At 36.0% G+C, this 20,370-nt stretch overlaps 3 protein-coding genes and 1 non-coding gene across 4 annotated transcripts; 1 reads left to right on the top strand and 3 right to left on the bottom strand.

Annotated features, from left to right (window-relative positions):
• Positions 1-2,357: 2,357 nt before the first annotated feature.
• Positions 2,358-5,962, top strand: LOC142613237 (uncharacterized). Its single transcript, XM_075785485.1, has 5 exons — positions 2,358-2,565; positions 3,001-3,421; positions 3,527-4,859; positions 4,954-5,100; positions 5,208-5,962. The coding sequence occupies exons 2-5, from the start codon at positions 3,368-3,370 to the stop codon at positions 5,723-5,725; spliced, it is 2,052 nt and encodes a 683-aa protein (XP_075641600.1). The 5' UTR covers positions 2,358-2,565; positions 3,001-3,367; the 3' UTR covers positions 5,726-5,962.
• A 2,433-nt stretch (positions 5,963-8,395) lies between these two features.
• LOC142613238 (protein WHAT'S THIS FACTOR 1 homolog, chloroplastic) lies at positions 8,396-9,948 on the bottom strand. The gene has a single exon (XM_075785486.1). It carries the CDS (start codon positions 9,833-9,835, stop codon positions 8,606-8,608), a length of 1,230 nt encoding a protein of 409 aa, XP_075641601.1. The 5' UTR covers positions 9,836-9,948; the 3' UTR covers positions 8,396-8,605.
• On the bottom strand, positions 9,911-10,004 carry TRNAY-GUA (transfer RNA tyrosine (anticodon GUA)). Its single transcript has 2 exons — positions 9,968-10,004; positions 9,911-9,946 (listed from the first exon to the last, which is right to left on the bottom strand). It is a non-coding gene; the product is annotated as a tRNA-Tyr (tRNA).
• A 2,510-nt stretch (positions 10,005-12,514) lies between these two features.
• On the bottom strand, positions 12,515-19,650 carry LOC142613236 (putative pectin methyltransferase QUA2). The gene is made up of 9 exons (XM_075785484.1): positions 19,394-19,650; positions 17,997-18,711; positions 17,772-17,904; positions 16,805-17,045; positions 15,789-16,017; positions 15,449-15,624; positions 15,013-15,316; positions 14,077-14,215; positions 12,515-13,066 (listed from the first exon to the last, which is right to left on the bottom strand). Exons 2-9 carry the CDS (start codon positions 18,701-18,703, stop codon positions 12,908-12,910), a joined length of 2,088 nt encoding a protein of 695 aa, XP_075641599.1. The 5' UTR covers positions 18,704-18,711; positions 19,394-19,650; the 3' UTR covers positions 12,515-12,907.
• Positions 19,651-20,370: the final 720 nt, after the last annotated feature.

The raw sequence follows: 20,370 nt of genomic DNA on the forward strand, positions 1-20,370 counted from the left end.
GTTTTCCTCACCATGAAAAAGTGAAAGGACATAGACAGGATTTACTTGCCTCATTATATATATATATATATATATATATATATATAGAGAGAGAGAGAGAGAGAGAGAGAGAGAGAGACCTCATTTTTGTCGAAGCTAACTAATTAGTGTGCATTTGCCTAGTATTTGCCTAGTAATTAAGTTACGTTTTGCGTTTTTTTTTGGGTCTCATGGCATTGTTTATAGATTAATAAACTTATGAAAAACGTAGTAATCACTCACTGCTACAATATATTGTGTTTTAAAAATTATTTTATTACAGTGTTTTTAACAATAAATTTTCAGTTTTCAGCCAAAAGATAATATTCAAAAATAAGCTTAAAGGATCGAAAAATAGTTCCAACCTCCCTCACTTCCATTTTGCACGGGTTTTCTCTACTTCAAAGAGTCAAGGACGAGACAAGACCCTCTTGATCATGCTCAAACCTGTCTAGTGACCACCTAAATTACGTTTGGTTGGATGAGAGAGGATAAATATGGTTGATTTGGAGTAAAATAATTTCCATGAAGCCCAACTTTTGAGGGGAATGGAGAGAAATATTTGATGACTTTTGACAATATACTGAAATTACCAATATACCCCTCATAAGTCAAAAGTGTTTTAAACATAAATTTTTTTTTTCAAGGAACACAAACGTGAAAACTCAACAGAAGAAAATTCATATTTTTCTTATCTCCTATTTCTCTTTCCTTCCTATATTCAAGCACACCAAATGAATATTTTTTTTTTCCTCTTTTCCTTTCTCTTTTCTTTGCTTAACAACCAGAACATGGTGTTAAACACAATTGAAAGCTCACTACAAAATAAAATGAATTTTACTAACATATAATCAATTTTTTTTTTTTAAATTATCAAGAATAAAAAAACTATTAAACTTTTTTGACAATTTTTTTAATTCCTAACAAAAAATTTTCTAAAGTGAATTCCTAAAACATTCATTAACCAAATCCAAATAAAATATAAGGTAAGAACATCATGTTTGTCATAACTAGAAACTACCAGAGGCTGTACACACCTGGCCTGAACCGGATCTTGATTTCTTAAATCATCACTTTCTAGAACTATTTAGAACAGGTCCCTCCTCTTCTCTTCGAGGTGGTATATTGTGTATCCGGCATATATGCCGGGTACACAATATCATTTTCGCTTCTCTTCACATGTATAACCTCATTTGATGTTGACTATTTATTCCCTAGAAGAGAAAGGCTTGAAATCAATCTATGGGGTGGGTGAAACTTTCGGAATGTAGACAAACAAATGGACTAGGATCCGGTACGGGGTGCAAATCACAATTTCTACTCACAAATTTCTTTTACTTTTCACTTTTTAAATTTTTACTTTTTACTTTTTAAAATTTTTTTCTTAACTTTTTTAAATCAATAGTTGAGATTGAAAATTGCAAAAAAATAACTTTTGATCTAAACTATTCAAAAAAACTACAACTTTCAATCTCAACCATTCAAAAGAAGTACGTTCACAAACCATTACCAACCCAGCTGAGCCAGCCTGATAGGTCCCCTTGTTACCAAAAAAAAAGGGTCCAGATTTTTTTTCGCTGAAAAAAAGGGTGCAGATTTTACGGCAAAGCATGAAAGATGCTACGTAGCCTGTAACCTATAAAGCTTCGGCAATTATCTTGTACCATATGATCAGCAAAATATACAGAAAGCAACAGAGAATCACAGAACAAAATAATAGTAGTTTTTTTATAATTGGCATATAAAAATAAGGGTAATGTAACAAATGCTTTTAAGAAAATAATTAACTATTTTTTAAAGAAATTTTTGATAATACTTTTAAAAAAACAAAAAAAAATTATCAAAATATTAATTATAGTTGGTATTAGCCCGGTAGAAAGATTGGGTTAAAAAATTTTTTAAGCTAAAAATAAATTTAAAATGTAACATATTTATTTTAATAGCTGATGTGGCACCTATTTTTAAGGTTTTGTTCAAAAATAAATTATATGGGGTAATTTGAACCATTAGTTTTTAAATAAAATATAGAGATTAAAAAAAATTTTACTTGGTAAAGCGATCAAAATCCTTATTTTTAAGATTTTGCTCAAAAAAAAATGATATGATATAATCTGAACTATTAAATTTTAAATGAAAGTTCAAGATTAAAAAAGTAGAATACTTTAAAAAAATTTAAAAATCTGGATCCTTAAGCTAAGGTCATCTATTACCATTTTTCTAAAAATATTTATATGATAGCTTACGCACAAGGTAGATTACGTTAAGAACTACCGCGTTACCTGCGCGTATGTTTGTTACTCCATTATAAAAAGGAGTCTCAACTCTAAGAGTCCTACCTATTTCCTTATTTCTAACCAATCATCCATGTCCCAACTCTAAAACAACCAGTCAACTAACCCCAGATCTCTCTCTCTCTCTCTCTCTTTTCTTCTCTGATCTAAACAGGTTTTTTTTTTTTTTAAAAGTGAGTTTATACTGCTAGAGAAAGAAGAAATTATTTCGGTGTACGGTTCGAATTGACAATCTGGCGGAGTTCGGTTTCAAAAGGTACTATACTTTCTAACCTACACGTACGTTTTTTGTTTTTGTTTTTCTTGTTTTTACATATGTTTCTTTCCTCCTTTATTAATAACCCACATGGAGTATGTTGTGCAAGATTCAATATTGTTTGGAGTTGGACCAACGTGTATGCAAAGGATTCAGTTTTGTGTCAAATCGTTTTTACTCAAAATGAGTTTCCATTCAATCTGTTTTTAACACAAACAAATCACGCACTTGTTCCAAATTATTAAGAAAGGTGGTATGGAATACTGTCGGTTTTGGAATTCTCGGGTTTGATCTTTCTTGCTTACTTGATAAGGATCATATATTTTGGTTTGATCTGAATTTGGAATTTTCGTAATATGGGGTTCGCATGTTTGACACGGGGCATAATGAAAGTTTCTAATATGATGTTTGGTATTTTTTTGGTATGTAAAATAGGAGAGTTTTTGAAGAAACATTATTGTTTGGTGAGGCTTCTGGAGAGAAGCTGATTCGAGTTCAACTCTGGCCGACACTCTAAACATATCTTCTGGAGCAAACAATGATATTTTCTTTTCCAATTTCGGTTTGTTTTTGGGCTGGACTTTGTCATTAGTTTCACGCCTTCCCATTGATTACGGCTAACTTTTGAGTCGATAAGAAGAAGAGATTTCCAATGTGATCTCCGTTTATTGAGAACCTTTCTGCTATAGTTCAATTATTATTCACTAGAGATGTGAGCAGCGACTGCATAAAGAAGAAGAACAAGAAGAAGAAGTGCATACTTTGGTTTTCTTGAGGATTGTGAGCAAACCCATCTTCTAAAATGGCAAAACTCAATTGCTTTGCCTTACTTGTTGGAAAGAAGAAGAAAGATAAGGTAAGAATCAGTTGAATTGTGAAATATATATTTACGATTTTATTATTTGGGACTTATGTACCTTGTGATTTTCTAACTTCATTATGTTTGCTGTGTTTACTTCAGGGGAATAAGGAATCTTTGGGAAATGATGAACACAAGGGCCAGAAAATCCTGCAAGTCAAGATTGAACACCCTGTGAACTCGTCCAAGAGTGAAGAGTTAGCTTTGACGACTTTCACCGTTGAGGTACCTTATAGCATCCCAAATAACTCTCAGTGCAGCGTCAAGGTTATGAGCCATAAGAGTCCTGTTGGGGATGAAGCAGTAGAGGTAGCTTATGAAGGGGAAGATGAACATGAAGAGAACTCCTCAATGAAGAAGAACTACTCTGACTTTGATCTCTCAGCTCAAGAGGATCTTTCTGGTGATAAAGACTCAGGTTTGGGAAATGCAAATGTGGATTTCTCCTATCCAAGTGATGCTTTGGTGAAAGAACAATTTGATGACAAAGATAGTGAAAAGGGTGTTGATATGATTCAAACCGGACATATTAGTGATCCCGGAGTTGGGAAGGCTGAGTTCTGGAGTTCCCCAAAGCTTAAGCGTTCATGCTCCAATGTGGAAACAAGGGATATGCTTAGGAAGACAGCTGATCTCTATCTGCCTCCTTCCAAATCACAGTCTTTTGAACAGTTGCAGGAATTATCTGAAAAAGTGAGGCAGAATATTGACCCTGGCAGCCCCAAGTCTGTAATGACCCACGGCAGTGCAGACCAGGTGATGTTGAAGAAGCATTCTTCAAGCCAAGTTCTACCTTCCAGAAGTAGAAGATTGTGGTGGAAATTGTTCCTCTGGAGCCATAGAAACTTGCACAATGCATGGGCCTTGCAATCACACTCACTTCCGACTAGAGCTGTGTTGAATCCACAAGGTGGTTATTCTTCAGATACACTTGAACCAAACCAAACTATGGAATTGGGCAAGATGGCATCACCTGGATCATTTACTGGAGAGTCCTTGAACAAAGGAAACAACAACAACAATAATGGTAACAAAAGCTGGAATGCTTTTCAGAATGGAACTTCTGGTTTGTGGCCCCAGAACCAATGGGTTGCTTTCTCTTCCGATTCATCCCCCTTTGCAAGAGTAGATGAGTGGGTAAAAGGTCTCGAAACGCAATATCCACTTCCAGTGATTGATAACTATGAAAATGATGAGGGCATTACCTTCCCCCCTTCTCCTGAGACTGGTAGATCACCAGCAAGAAGTCCAACTCGGTTGACCCGGCAGCATGATATCAATTTTACAGAGGAGATTTTGCATGCCAACAGTGTCATAGAGTCTCTGAATTCCTCCTCAACAGTAGCTCACATCTCGGGTATTGGCTTAAAAGCTATCCCCATCATTTCAAGCTTCTTAAGTCTTCGATCTGTCAACTTGTCAAATAACTTCATAGGTAATGATCCTAGCATAAATAAAATATTCATTGGTTACACTTGTCTTTAAGTCCTAATTGAGCTGATTGGTTATTTTTCTTCCTCAAATTGCAGTCCAAATTACTCCAGGATCTCTCCCAAAAGGCCTTCACACACTCAATTTGTCAAGAAACAAAATCAACACCGTTGAAGGACTCAGAGAACTAACGCGATTGCGGGTGATTGATATCAGTTACAACCGCATTTCTAGAATTGGACATGGTACTTATCCTAATTGTGCCTGTTACTTTGGATATGAAGTTTAGATAGCTTAGTTGGTTTCTCTCTTAATTCATATAAATCTAAATTTTTGCTCTCAATTGTAATAGGGTTGTCCAACTGTACACTAATAAAGGAGCTGTATGTTGCTGGGAACAAGATTAGTGATGTTGAAGGACTACATAGGCTATTGAAGTTAACAGTCCTGGACCTGAGCTTCAACAAAATAACAACAACGAAAGCACTGGGCCAGCTTGTAGCCAACTACCACACTCTGCAGGCTCTTAATCTGTTAGGGAATCCAATCCAGAGCAATATCAGTGATGACCAGCTTCGCAAAGCAGTTTGTGATCTTCTTCCAAAGCTAGCGTACCTGAACAAACAGTCAATTAAACCTCAGCGGGCAAGGGAGCTACTGACAGATAGTGTTGCCAAAGCAGCACTTGGGAACAGGAGCTCTCGTAAAAAATCAGGGAAGAGAGTGAGCCAGTCCAAATCATCTTCTGCCTCTGGGCATAAGAGCAGCGCAAATGTTGTGCAGAAAAGCAAGAACAGGTCAAAAAGCATAGCTCATCGGCAAATGTCCCTAATGAAAGCACCAGGTGCAGAGGCTTCTACATCCCATTAGATTGTGTCCCATTCTTCCGAAATCTATTCCCATATTTCAGTTTTTCTTTCTTGTGTTTCATTCTCCTGGAATACAGTTTGCAGGCTAGGCATCTTTTGTCTTTGGTTGTTTGATGAGAGTTTCATAAAAATGCAAATGCAATGTAATTGTAATGCAGTGTTGAGGTCTTTACGTTTTGGTTTGTTCTGATTCATCATGAGCATCCAATTTAGACAAAGTATTATGTTTCACATTAAATTGGATAGTTGTGAACTAGCATATGCAGTCTCGTCCATGTTAATTTGACTTAATAAAAATTTGCTGGGAACTCAAAGTAACTAATGATTCTAGTAGAGCATGAAAATTCTGGTTCTACTATAAGCCACTTATGAATTTGACCAGGACATGATATGAGAGCGTAAACCATATTGGACTAAAAGTCACAGAGAATTTATAACCTGAAGAAATGATATTTTTACTTCAATTCTTTTCTATCATAATAATAATATATCATTCATTTCAATGTGAACCCAGTCATAGATTCCTCCCTTATTGTAATGAATCCAAAAAGAGAGCAGTTTGCAAGCACCATATTTTAGCTAGCCTCTGATTGAGAAAAGAAAACTTGTACGAGGATAAAAACAAACTTCAAAAAAGAAGAAAAAGACATGAAGTAAGGAGAAACAAGTCTATGAACAGCCAAATAGTAAAAGGTTAACTCCAAAACATAAGCCGATAGGTTTATGGAAAAAACATAAGCCAATAGGATTTTGTTGCAAAACATGTTAAGTACTTTCTTTGGCAAAAATGAAAGTCACCAGAAATACCAATCAAGAGAAATTAAGGAGTGACCTCACAACCCATACCTTCTACATCAGATGTCCAAAGCAATGGAGAATTAAATTAATATCCTAGCTTGTGCACTGCTGCTACACGATTTATCTGCATAAAAGACCAGTCTACATATGATCCTTCAAGCAAGATAAATGATTTAAAGAGTTGCATTACTTTCCAAGCAGTAGGTACTACCATGAAGTTTGTAGATCAACACTTTATAAGGTGAAATAAGCACAAGGAAAGAGCAATAGACCAGTCCCCAAGAATCAGCTCTTTTCAGTTTTTTTTTTTTTAGAAGAAAAAAAAAATCTGTTTACATAGAGGAGAAAATATGACAGGAAATTTTACATGGTTTGGCAATATGCGTAGTCCATAGGAGATTATAATTTTGGAGATTACAACAATAGCTTCAAGGCACTCTCACAAAGCCAAACCCCAAATTCACCCTTGGTTCTCTTTCAAATACATAAAGAACACTCTATTGTATTTAGACAAGAATTGCAAAACACTTTAGCTTCCTATCTCTGGTGTGCACACACAGAAGAAGCTATCTCACTTAGTTGCTCACACCTATCTCTCTTGCTCCACCTCTATTTATAACTAGAGGTTCAGCCAGAGTTGAAACAGTTTCATCACATGAAAATAATGGCAAGACTTCTATTGCCAAAAGAAGTAAACAATTTTGGCCAAGAATCCATTCAACAACTCTACAACGTTTAATGCAAGTGTGATATAGGTGTATAATATTTCTTCACTCATGCTTGTTGTTGGATTGCCAACTTAGGCTTGGTTGAATATCAAGCTACACTTTTTGACAAGCGCATGCAAACATTTAATGGCTTGTTGGCTAATGTCAAGCCACCAACTTTTGATAATTCAAGCCATTCTAACAAAGTTCAAATAGAGGAGGATTAAAGGGTTAATCTTTTGATCCATGTTTTGTCAAGATTGCCACCACTAAATTTTCATATGAAAGAAGAAACTATTCCTCTCCTTATTATTAACACATTTTCTAACCTTATGCTTTAAAAAAATATTAACTCAATTTGAGAGGTACGAAGGCATTTCATGCAAGGTCTAGTCATCTTCTAGTGCGCCATAAAAAAATTTCTTTCAGAATGCACTGGCTGCTACAGAACAGATGACTGGTACAGATTATTTCCCTTTAAAGACCAGTTCTCTAGTACTAACTTATCGCTAAGGGTTTAAACTTTAAAAGTTGTCAAACAAACTCACAAAGCATAACATCAACGGACAATGGACCATGAATGAAGGATTTTCATAATCAATGAAAGGTTTGAGTAAAACAAATGAACTATAAAACCACAGTGCTAGAAAAACAAACCATACACATGTAGTCCTCGTAGGGTGAATGCCTAGCCTGTAAACACCTTCGCTGACACTGTGTCCTTGCCCATACATGGATCCTACTTCCTAGTAGATCTTTTCATTTGCTCTAGTTTAATTCTGTCAACTGCTGTGTGTTAACAGTCAATCATCAATAAAAAAAACTCAATCAATGCTATATGAATTTTTCTTTGGAACTTGGGGGTGATTTTCAAGCACATATAGTCAAGGGCATTACAAGTTTACAGCCATAGGTTCATCCTAATTGCCATAATGACATAAGACATTACTGGCACTAAAACAACATTGAACTATACATGATTTAGCAAAAGATACAGGGTTAAAAATTATACATAAACTGTTTCCAGCCATAATGTGAAGCCCCAACTCAAAACCAACAAAATGGAACTCAAATTTGAGAAAGCCTTTAAAATAGAGAGTAAAAAAGTTTCACATCAGGAAAAGGAGAATTAAACTCAGCTGCAAGCAACAATAAGTTACTGCATTCCATTAATTGATATAAGTTATATAACTAAGAATTGACATAAATGTTGCAGAAGATTGATACAAAAACAGAATTGAGTTTCCTTGGTGTGCTACTTTATTAGTAAAAGCAAAGCACCTAAGAATGAACCTTCTCAATCCCAACATAGACTGATTGATACAAAAGCCAAGTACATTCGTATAGCTTTAACTCTTATCTATAATTGATTTCCTCTAGAGACAAAAACCTGGCTCCATTTCCTGCATTTCAGCTAATCTACACAGCTTCTCATTGAAAACCACCTGGGGATCCTTGTTGATCAGAACCCCATTTTCATCATAAGCATCTTTCAAGAAAACAACCCAGTTCATCTCGGTCCCCGCCAAATAAAACGTTCTGGGCTGCTTCAAAAGCATCTGATAAGTATGTCTAGTCAAACTAAACTCCTCCTTAAACTCCACAATGTGATGTATAGATGCCCTCTTCTCCAATGTCAAGCTCAAGAACTCGTGCAAAACCCCAACCCTATACTTCTCCGCCTCCAATGTCCAAACATCAAACTTCGAACCATCACCGGAATAAGGAGAAACCAACGGAAGCGTGTTCAACAAGTTAAGCTTCCGGGAATCGTCGAAATCCAAATCCAAATCCTTCCCATGCTTCACTGGAAACTTAAATGCCCTCTTGGCCTTATCCTCATCAACCATAAACTCCATCTCCAATGCACTCACAGCTAAAGAAGGATCCCAATTCACCAATTCAAGCGCTCTCCTCCCATCTCCCTCAACCACAACCCGAAAAAAATCCGGATACTTCAAAACCCGGTCACGAAAATCTTCAGGAATCCCGAAAATCTGCCTGCAATGGTGAATTTTACTCAAAGCAATGCGCTTATTAACAGACATCATGAGCAGTTTCCGAACCGTGGTGACACGCTGGGACTCCATGGAATTGAAAATGGCTTGCTCTTCTAGGAGCAAGTCTTCCATTAAGTCGGTGAACCCGAACCACATCTTGGAGTCGGTGTGGCGGTAGGTTTGGAAGAGCAGAGGGTGGCGGAGGATGGAGCGGGAGACCTTGCGGCCGCGGGGGAAGCCGAGCTCGCGGTGGAGCTTGCCGGCGTCGTCGAGGCGGAGGACGTGTTCGGGCTGGGAGGAGAGGAAGGTTTTGGATTTGGTGGCGAATCGGAAGTAGGAGTCGCGCTCGACGATGCGCTCGAAGTGGGGGATTAGGTTTGGGTTGGATTGGACGTGTTTTGTGCGCGGGGATTCTTTGTTTCGTTTGCGTTTTTTAAGTTTTTTGGGGGTTTTGGTGACGAGAAAGGAAGTGGAGAATGGGGAAGTGAAGAAGAAGAGTGAGAGGAATGGGTTTAGAGTTTGGGTTTTGGTGTTGGCTCTGGGCAGGACCAGGCGCCAAGCCATTGGAATTTTGGATTCGACTGAGAGAGAGGCGTTTATATACATGTGTGTTTTGTTTTAGCGAAAAAGCACAGGTGGGATTGAGATTTGGCAAAAAATTAAAACTGAAAATTTTAAAAATCCGACCTACCGGATTCGAACCAGTGACCTAAGGATACCAGTCGGGTTTTAGTCCCACTACAGTCCTCCGCTCTACCAACTGAGCTAAGGTCGGATTGTTGAGAGTGATTTAGCATGATTTATATATAATGCTAATTGGTTCGCTCTTAAAAGTTTCCACTCTATGAATTTGTCCAATGAAATAATTGTAATATAATATAGCTCTAAAATAAATGATATTTAGATAATCTAAATTTTAGTTGGTAAAATTGAGAAGAAAAACAATACAATTTTTTAAAAAAAAATGAGAAGAATTTACAATAAGGAATTTGAATAAATTTTCCTAGTTATGATAAAGATGATTCTCTCCCTCTTTTGAAAACTCTCTACAATACTACAATTGCTCTCTTCCCTTTCCTTGTAAACTCAAACCCTAGTACTTTAACACTTATTTCATCACTCCCCTTCTCTCTCGCTTGTTCTACTTCTTTTTCTTTATCTCCATTTGTTAAGGTATGGGGTGAGTATTTATACTAGCTTCCCATTAGTGGAGGATGGGGTAATGGGCTGTTGTCCCACCACCTCCCTTTGCCCATGTTAAGAGGAAGTAGTAGGCCTGCAATAGACTACTCTATTATTCAAATGAGTCATTGAACATTTAACGCTGAGTAGATACTGGTAGGTAAGAATAATTAATGCAGAGGTGAATGTTACTTTTCCCATAGATGTTTCTTCTTCGCCTAACCGAGCCTTTCTTCTTAGTGACCTCGGTTTGATCCTAAATGGAATTTTCCTTAGCTATTACAATTAGGCCTCTATAGAATGGTAATCAACAAGTGCAAGATAAGGACCATAAGTAATCAATAGCCATTATTGTTATTTTTTTGTATTATTGTACTACCTTAGCTGCCAGTAGTACAATAATACCTTAGATGCCTTCAATTTGCAAGCCCATCCTAACAATATTGTATCTTTTATTATGGATGACTGTAGGCACATGGTTTCCAGGATTCCCCAAACACGGATTAGACATATTTACAGAGAGGCAAACAGATGTGCATATTTCTTAGCTAAATTAGGCACCTCCTTTGAGGGTGATTTTATTGTTTTTTCCAGTCCGCCTGTGGACTTAGCTTGTGTTTTGGAGGTTGATGCCAATGGGCTGTATGTAAATAGGCTTTGTCCTGAACGTTCCTTTGCTGCTTAGTTCAAATACAATTCCGGTTTTACAAAAAAAAAAAGTATTATTATACTACAAAGACATTTGTTTATAGGTTGTATCATTGGTAGATGACCACTTTGTAAACAATGACACGTTGTACTTCACTCTTATTTTTTATTTTGTCTTCTTATAAGACAACTTTTGTTATAAATAGCTATACATTCAATATGTATATACTTAATTTAAATACAAATAGTAACAGCGGTGCGTGGTGGACTGACTCTTGTAATTAACAAATGATAACTCAACCTTCCATAAAAAATGTACATTAAAAATTACACCCGACCAAATTACAAAATGATCCACTGTATTGTAAATATGCTACAAATTCAATCAAACTTTGTTTATTGTCTCACGAACATGCCTTTACCTACATGGATAATTGAAAGAAAGCGGTAGTAGTCACATCAAAAATTATCTCCGATTTAGAGCTCTATTTCTTGTCTCGGCAAGATTACAGGTGGAGAGACCTAATTTAATCCATAAGGCTGTGTGTGATTGTTGTTTTTGGTAACGAGGAGGAGTTACGATGGAGAGACATAAATTGCTGGAAGCAGATTGGAAGTAGGTGAAGTAGTAAGTAGTAACTGCGTGAAACTAGGAAGGTTTAAATTTGTGTATTGGTGCTAGTGTTCGCTCGGTTTTGCTGATAAATCCATCTACCACTCATCACAGTTATAAATCCACATTGTCTGCTCCGTTTTATTAGAGGAGAGGCAAGGCAAGTGATCCTTTGGACATTCTTCAAATCAAACTAGTATAAATGAGATCAAAGAGCACAGTTATGCTTCAACTTATCCAATCCAACTACAGAGTGAGGGAACCACATTTAATCGCCAATCAAGACAAGTATACTTCTGAGGTAGAAAGCATTATGAAGACAGGCTAAGAAGGTGAAGTATGATAGAATGGCACGATTTAGTGAAACCTACATTGGCTAGATAGCCCAATAAATATTAGAAGTACTTACACAAACCTTAGCAAGAGCAAGGCATCAATGTGGATCAACATTTTTTCAGCCTTAATCAGTTTCTAATATTTCCGAGCCATAAAGGTAATGTTCTTTTACATATTCTATTGTAATTTTATTATTTTAGGTGCCAAGGATGGAACCCAAATGGTCCTTCAAGTGAGAAGTTATAGCATCATCTACCACAATTTGGATTACATAAATTTTATGCTAAACATCAGACTAAGAAACTCGTGCGAAACTACAATCCAAGAAAAAGATAAAGAAAGACTTTTTGTTCTAAGAATGGTCAAACTGATATCTTCAACCATTGTACAATTCAAACAATGATTTCTAGCGAATGTTATTAACATGATCTAATTAAATTTGACCTTTAACAATGAAATTGTATGTCAGTGAACATAATTGATCTTTGCTAAAGAAGAAAAAGGCAGAACATGAAAAAACTAATTCCTTCACAAAAATAATACACTGCCAAGCAGTTTATATACTACAGCAAACACCTGCTTATTCTGTAATTATCTTCACAATCTTAATCATGTGGTTGTATAGTTATAATGAAACATCAAATGGAAAATTAAATCTTATCCTATATTTCTGACTTGCTCTGCATCTCAATTGCGTAATTACATGGTCCTATGCAAGCCTTACGGCTCCATAGGAGTTGTGGTTAATTCCACCAAGACTCTTCTCTTTCTCTCTGCTTTCTGTTCAAAAATTCTCAATCCACCTTTCACGGCGGAGCTTTATGATGATTAATTAACGTCCAGAAAATGAATATGGATACTTTGATCCAACTTCTTGGACTCCCATTGATATCTCATAATTACTTAGCTTGTCTCTTAAAGAAAGGTTTCTGGCAGATAAGAAGTCTCTCATCACTATTACTCTCAACTTCTACAACCCGTGCATCCCACTTTAGTCGTGTGATTGTAGTTCTTGCAGATTCAATGAGGGGAGCTGTGTCGCGGATTATCACCCAACCCTGCAGCAACCATTATATCAGCATATTTAACATGATAGAGCAAATGAAAAGCCATTTAACACAGCAACCATTACGTGCATATCATCTTTTAGTGGCATTTATAATAATTAACACCACTCCTTTCAAACCATCTGGGGTTTCTTTTACTCTGGACAATCATTTATTAACCATATTTCAGGGTTTTGATTATCTCTAGCTGTATTACTCTAGAATTGAGGGGGGTTTTTTGTTTTGTTTTTAAGCTAAACAAATTGAATTATTCAATTTCATGAGGTTTTCAAACACAGACTAGAAAAAAGCTAGATATTGAATTTGTCTGGGATTTCCTAATTCCAATAAATGGTTCTTTTTTTCCATGCTATACCCCAATATATGATTTGTGAGACTTTAGGAATCATATAACTTTTGACTGATTATAAAGAAACAGATATTTGCTAATCAAGTATGAACATGTAAAATTGCTATTCATATGTTGGTACCTTTTTTTTAATCTGTTTGTTATATAATTAAGCGCATTCGTTAAAAAAATAATAATAATAATAATCTTTACTGCAACAAGCAGCCAGCATATATGTCTGTTTCTGATCAGTCAGTATGACGTATCTTTTCTATTAGTGGTCAGCATACCTCTTATTCTTACCATAAGTAACATGTAAAGTTGCAGAAGATGTAATATGAACTAAGACAATAGAGACTCAAGTCCATGTACATCACACCATTCAAATGATTTTGACACATTTCATAGAAGAGGTTAATAAAATGACATCAAAGTGCAAATTAAATAAATTTAGGCAACGAAAATGGTACTGTAGATTAATGGGGGACTCCACGAGGAAAAACTTGTTTTTATTATGCAATCTCTCATATATCTATGGACACTAATTGCTTCGAGCATGTCTAATGATTTTTCTGCTTCTCCCTTGGCCATTAAAGGTTTATTTCAAGAATAAGGCGATCGATGCATAATGATTATATATAGAACTAAAAGAGAGTATTATCTGATTTGGTACCTCTGGACGAAGTATTCGATCAATCTCAGTGAACAGATCAAGTGTGGTGCAACGACGCTGCTGGACACTTTCAAGGGATAGCAGTCCGGCTGCATGCACCAAGTCATAAGTTCTAGGATATGTTGGAAAGGCCTCACACCTGAAAGGAAAATGGAATTATTATATATACAAGATCAAAGCATAAATTATTTACAATAACCAGATAAAAGAACAAAACAGTGGCTAACTTCTTTGTGAAGCAAATGATACCAAATTAGGTCCTTATAATTCTATATTACTCAAAAAGATCATTCTGCGACAGTGCTGAGTTTTCAAGGGATCCTTGAATCATATCATATAATTCTGTTATTATGGCATATCCTCAGAATGCATAACTTCTTTCAGAGTTGCTTTATAATTTTCAGTAGCTTGGTTCGCCAATACTCCCAACTAACTCCAAGCTCCAAACTATTTGAATGCTAAAAATCAAATTCCCTATACTGATACTATTATTAAGTACCCTTAAAATTCTCACCAAACGTATCTGAATTATAGAATTGGCAGGTAACCACCTACAATTTTTTTTCCAATCAACACTTTCACTAGTAGGCATGTAATGCTAGTCAAGTTCAACAGAAGGATTGGAAAGACAAGCCCCCCTCAAAAAGGTTAGTACTTATCCATTCTGTTTAAGATGACCCACCAAATAAATTTTTAAATAAAAGTTCCTGGAACAAGACAGCCAATTGAAAAGATATCTGGAAGGGGATAGCAAGCATGTAGATTGGATCAATTTATCTCCAGAGTTCATTGACTAAACTGACTAAACTGATACTTTCATGTATATGAAGGACTGGAGCAATAGAATAACATTTAGTTGAGATTCCAGATCAAGCAAGAATCCCAAGATGTATTATTTATACTGAAAGAAAAATGGTAGGAAGAAGGTTATATTACCAATCATGCAATACACCAACAAAACCCCTGTCCATGATCAAGGGAAGGTAGTTCGGTCCATTTGTAGGGACCACATTCATGACCCACACAGACTTCCTGGCTCCCAATAACGCAGCATTCAAACCACCAAAATTAGCATTCATGTCTAGTACATTTCTAAGCATGTTATAAGGTGGCGAAGGATCCTCATCACCAGGTCTCTTTGGATGGTCAGAGAATATCAATGGTGACAGAAGAGACCAATAATTACGGACCATCACTTGCCAGTTGTCAGTATCCTCGGCAAATTCTTCGGGGTGCAAACCTGACCAAACATTTAAATATTAACATATAATATGACAAAGAATATTGCAGACAAAAAAATTTCTATCCTACATGGTTTTTATTTTGCTATTTGCATGCTGTTCCAAACTGTGAGCAAGAACATAAAAAATACCAAATAATGCAAGCTCATTCTTGTTCAAGTTGGCCCTTGATGGCCAAGTTGTCCTGTCTTCAATAGGAATCCATCGGCGGCTTTGTGTCCCCCCAATGCAGGCTTGGAGTGGTCGATAATATGGAGTTTCAACATCTTGGCTTTTGCTACATATCGAAGGGCCCGATGAGGACTTCCTATAAAAACAAGCAGGTAATACTATGACTCAGGACTATTCTTACTTATGCACAAAACCACCCATACTCTATGGTATATAAATCTCGTTATATCTATTTCACCTACATACAGATCTAATACATATATACAGGTGTGTGTGTGTGTCTGATGTTGGCAGCCATACCGTGAACTATAACAATTCCTTTTACTTGTCTTTTTCCAAATAATAGTTCCTTCTTGCGTTGATAAAATCTTCCAGCAAAGATTCTCTGCAAAACTCTGGACAAAATTTCCCGTAATTTTTTGTTTCTCTTTGGTACGAGTTACTCTTTGAACTTTGTTCTCCTGTGATGTCCAGACAAAGTATCCGCCAGGCTTTAATAATCTATCAACTTCGTTCAAGTAAATACCATCTGTACCACATCAAATGAATATGCAGTTAGTAAGACCAACTTAAGACCCAACATTTACACAAGCGAATAGAGAACTAGAGTACTAGTCACCATTCGAAGAGTACTAGTCACCATTTGAAGATTAATTCAAATTAGTTTTTGGCATATCAAAATGGCTAGTTTTCAAAAGTAATATTTAAATAAGCCTTAATGCAAAAATGTTAAAACATCTCAAATCTGTAATCTTTACTGCATGATATTCAAATCAGACAGATAGTAGCATTGCATGGAATACAAATTATTCACAAGATCACAAATATTTCATTAAGTTAGGCATTTGGTGACTTAATCATTTGGGAATTCTAAGCTTTATAACATGCCTTAGTACGTTCACCACTTCAATAACATAAAAACAAAAAAATCCACCTGGCATGTCTTAAATCACCTACTAATTACTTGCAGAAAAGAATATGAAGGCAGATATTAAATAATATATTTTATTCAAAAGGCAAAACAATAAAATGAGATCTCTTTCTTTTTCAAATTAATTTCATAGTAACTTGGGCACTAGTAATCTAGAGTACTATTTGGAACAGACTGAAATATACAGAAGGAAAAGACACAGGTGAACAAAAAGGCAAAATATGGAAGAAGCATGTTTGCCTTTGTGGATAAAGGTAAACAAATTTACTCCATTTTTTGTAGAATATATATATATATATATATGTATGTATGTATGTATGTATGTTTGCTCAATTATGTCCTTAATTTAACATCACTTCGACATTTAATTTTTAAGTACCGATACCTTTTTGGGCCCAATCAATGCCGCACCATGCACAATGCACCATATCAAAAGAGAGAGATGGATATGGCAACTGTTTTGAAGTAAAGGAACCAATCATTGCAGGAAGACCCCTTTCACTAGTCAGTTGAACTTGACTGCGTGAAGCCTCATAGTTTGCAACACACATAGTTAAGAGCTGACTGGGAGAGAGATGTGCCCCAAAGCTACCAAACCCACATCCTATATCCAGGATGGTTCTAATCTGCAAAATTTAGGAGATCATCATATTCTGTCACCATTTCAGACAAGGAAGGCCATGTACAAGTCAAGTCTCTGAAAATTGGTGTAGGTTGAATCAGACCACAAGCACACATCAGAATTCAGAAGGATATTAACAAATGAATTGCATACATATGTAATATACATCAAGACGTCGAATATGGAATGCTTCAATAAATATACTGGGGAAAGATCTTTATGTAACTCTATGAAGCTAGCTTCTGTGTCAAAATAGTAATAAAGCAACCCTAAGATGATTTGAAAGACATAATAAATCAAACAATAGACAACAACCTGGATAAAAAACTTCATAACACCAAAGAAACTGATAAAAGCATGCAATTGCTACAGAATTTCTAATTGTGTTGGGATTGGGTACCATGAAGTTATAATACGCTTGAAACATTTCAGACTTCACATGTTGCATTTTCAGGACAAAGGCGAAATTTGATACATGCCTAAACAAGCTGCACTATTTGATTGTAAGAGGGGTTCTTTCTTCTTCTTCTTTTTTTCCAAAGGTGTATCCTAACATCCAGGGTGGCAGTTTGGCTTGGACCTCACCAGTTTATTATAATTACACACATGATGAGGCTAAAGGGATATACTAGAAATGATATGAACACTCACCAGATGATGGAGAAGGACAACCAAAATAATTAAACATGTTTAACGTGTAGATTCTAACTAAAAGTAAATGACCACCTACCCCAATATGTATAAAGCTAGATTCATTTCTCAGCCCAATCATTTCTGCAATTTGATGCGAGTAGTCTTCAATTCCATCAAACGTGGGAGAGTCTGAACGGAATGCGATCTGCTCTTCCTCCAGCATCATCATCCTGCATATACATGAGATGGAGAAATTAAATAAAGATCAAGGAGAATTTAAAGCTCATATAAAAGAGAGTTGCTAATAACAGACTCTGCTTACCTCCTGGTCACTGTTGAGGACATTCTCTCCTGTGGGTCGTATTTAACATTTGCAAACCAGATGACATCTTTTCCAGTAGGCCACCTGAGAGGAATTTTGTATTTCACAGGTGGAAGAACCAAACAGTTATCCCTCGATCCATGCCCACAAAATCGGTCATATTCATTGCCATCCGTATAACCCAAAGCAATATTATCTGAGACATTGAAGCAAGGAACATGATGCTCAAACTCCTCAGGACAGAATTCCAACTCTTTCAACCTTGAGGAACCAAGAGAAAGCTCCCCAATATCCCACAAATCTACAACAAGTTGCTCTTGGAGTCGCCTATAACCGTGGAATATGTGACCCCTCGACGATGCAGAAATAGAAATCGTCCACCAAAAAGATCCAGTGAGAGCAAGTATTACAATCGATATTAGACTGAACTTCAAAAGCAGCATTGCTAATTTGTGCCGACTTCTCGGAGTTCCACTGATCAATGAATCAGATGCAAAACCATTCTCGTTGATACCATTCTTGGTAGTAGAATTATCTGAGAGATGTAGAAGATAAGGAAACTTCGCAGATGCAATACTTTGATCAGAACCCCTTCTATCTAAGTCTTCCTTTTCTGTTCTATCTTTCATTTGAGAGTCCCACAAATCATTGTTGCTCCCAGAGAGTCGTAATCCTCCAGATACACCTCTATGCAGAGGCCTGGACATCCTCTGACCTGGAAACCCCACCACAATAAAATTGAAACAATATAAAGCCTATGAAGAAAACAAAATCCAGAAAAGTCTTTCACTCAAACACAGTTCAGAGAATGAAGAGAAACAGAGAAACCCCACACTCAAAATTAATGAAAAACCAGTTAAACCTATGAAACAAAGATGCCCAGATATGTTTTTTCACTCGAACGAGTTAAATCCTAAAAAACATGCAAACCCAGAACTGGTTTCTAATCAACTAAGGTAAAACTTAAAGAAGTCTAAAACATAGAATTTAAGGAAAAATTTTAGTGTTGGATAAAGCTCTGTCCATCCGATTTAAAATACTAAACCCACAAACCGAATAAAAAAAACAAGAAGAAACTTTCCTAATAATAAAGTAAAAGACTCACAGAACCCAAAAATGGAAACAAAAGCGTAATTGGGATTCAGAGAAAACGAAGGGAAACTAAAGCAGATACATTTCCATTCAACAAAACACCAAAATCAGCTCAGTGAGTTCTGTAACCCCAAGAGCCAACTCAACTGCTTTTTTTTTTTTTTCAAAAAAAAAAAAGTTAACTTTGGCGCACTATTCATAAACGAACAAAATCCCATTTAGATCAATTCAATGGGTATCACAAACTAGCAATGCATCTTTTGAAAATCAAATCAAGCAAAGTTTTTTTGAAAAGCGAACACTACCTTGTTGAATGAGTGGCAAAAGCTGAGATAGAGCAAAGAAAAGCCCTTTAAAACCAGTATGAAAATTGCTGAACGAAAAATAAAAAACACACTTCTGTAGATTTCTTTTCTTTTATTTAGCTATCAGTCTTAATCCAATTGCTTCTATATTCTCTCACTCTCTCTTTCACTGTGCTCAATGCTTAGCCGTTAGCAAAGAGAGAGAGAGAGAGCGAACAGAGTGTGAGGGCAAAGAGATTTTGTACTGATCCAATCACGACAAGGCTCGTGAATACTGGAAACTATTTTTATTTTTATTTTATGATTATCAAATATCTAATACTCTCATTTTAATATTTTATTTGTAATTATGATAACTATTAAAATTGCGTATCACAGTATAAATGTGAAAGATCGAAATAATTGCACTTTTTTAGTACAGTAGTGGTATAATTTATAACCATTACGTTAATTACTAATAATGTGCACTCTACGAGTCTCTTATTAAACACGCGATCTCTCTCACCAGTTGAGTTCTTAAGTTCTAAACCCAACTGTAATTCTCTCTTTATTTATGAGTTATGACACTCAGACCCAAATCTCATTTCCTAGAGAGAGAAAGAGAGAGAGATAAGAGCTAGAAAAGGACGCCCCCCAACAAAATAGACCCCGACCCATTTTTCGTTAGCGACGTCTCTTTCTCGTAGTACAATTTAATTCTAATAAATGTTACGTCCGCAATACCGTAAATCATACGGGATAAAATCCTATTAATTTTAATGTGAATATATCCGTAAAAACAACCTAATACTTTAAATTTATTATGAAATTATTGTAAAAAATGTTGTATTAGTAGCATTTTTGTTTTAATGCAGGACTTATTATCGACCCTGATTTGGGATTTCTTTTTTGATGGGCTGTTTTGGGATTTTAGGTACCGCTGTCTTATATAAAAAGACAACCTAGGTGACCGACCTGTTTGCTGTTTCTATAGGGAA

This window comes from Castanea sativa, chromosome 10 (genome assembly GCF_040712315.1).
Source record: "Castanea sativa cultivar Marrone di Chiusa Pesio chromosome 10, ASM4071231v1".
In the NCBI taxonomy this organism is placed as follows: domain Eukaryota; kingdom Viridiplantae; phylum Streptophyta; class Magnoliopsida; order Fagales; family Fagaceae; genus Castanea; species Castanea sativa.

Coding starts and splice junctions, on each gene's coding strand:
- LOC142613237 (XM_075785485.1), top strand. CDS start 3,368: ATGGCAAAACTCAATTGCTTTGCCTTACTTGTTGGAAAGAAGAAGAAA. Junction 4,860..4,953: donor CTTGTCAAATAACTTCATAG/GTAATGATCCTA, acceptor CTCAAATTGCAG/TCCAAATTACTCCAGGATCT. Junction 5,101..5,207: donor CATTTCTAGAATTGGACATG/GTACTTATCCTA, acceptor CAATTGTAATAG/GGTTGTCCAACTGTACACTA.
- LOC142613238 (XM_075785486.1), bottom strand. CDS start 9,835: ATGTATATAAACGCCTCTCTCTCAGTCGAATCCAAAATTCCAATGGCT.
- LOC142613236 (XM_075785484.1), bottom strand. CDS start 18,703: ATGTCCAGGCCTCTGCATAGAGGTGTATCTGGAGGATTACGACTCTCT. Junction 15,625..15,788: donor AGGAATTGTTATAGTTCACG/GTATGGCTGCCA, acceptor TTGTTTTTATAG/GAAGTCCTCATCGGGCCCTT. Junction 13,067..14,076: donor ATCGAATACTTCGTCCAGAG/GTACCAAATCAG, acceptor TGGTTGCTGCAG/GGTTGGGTGATAATCCGCGA.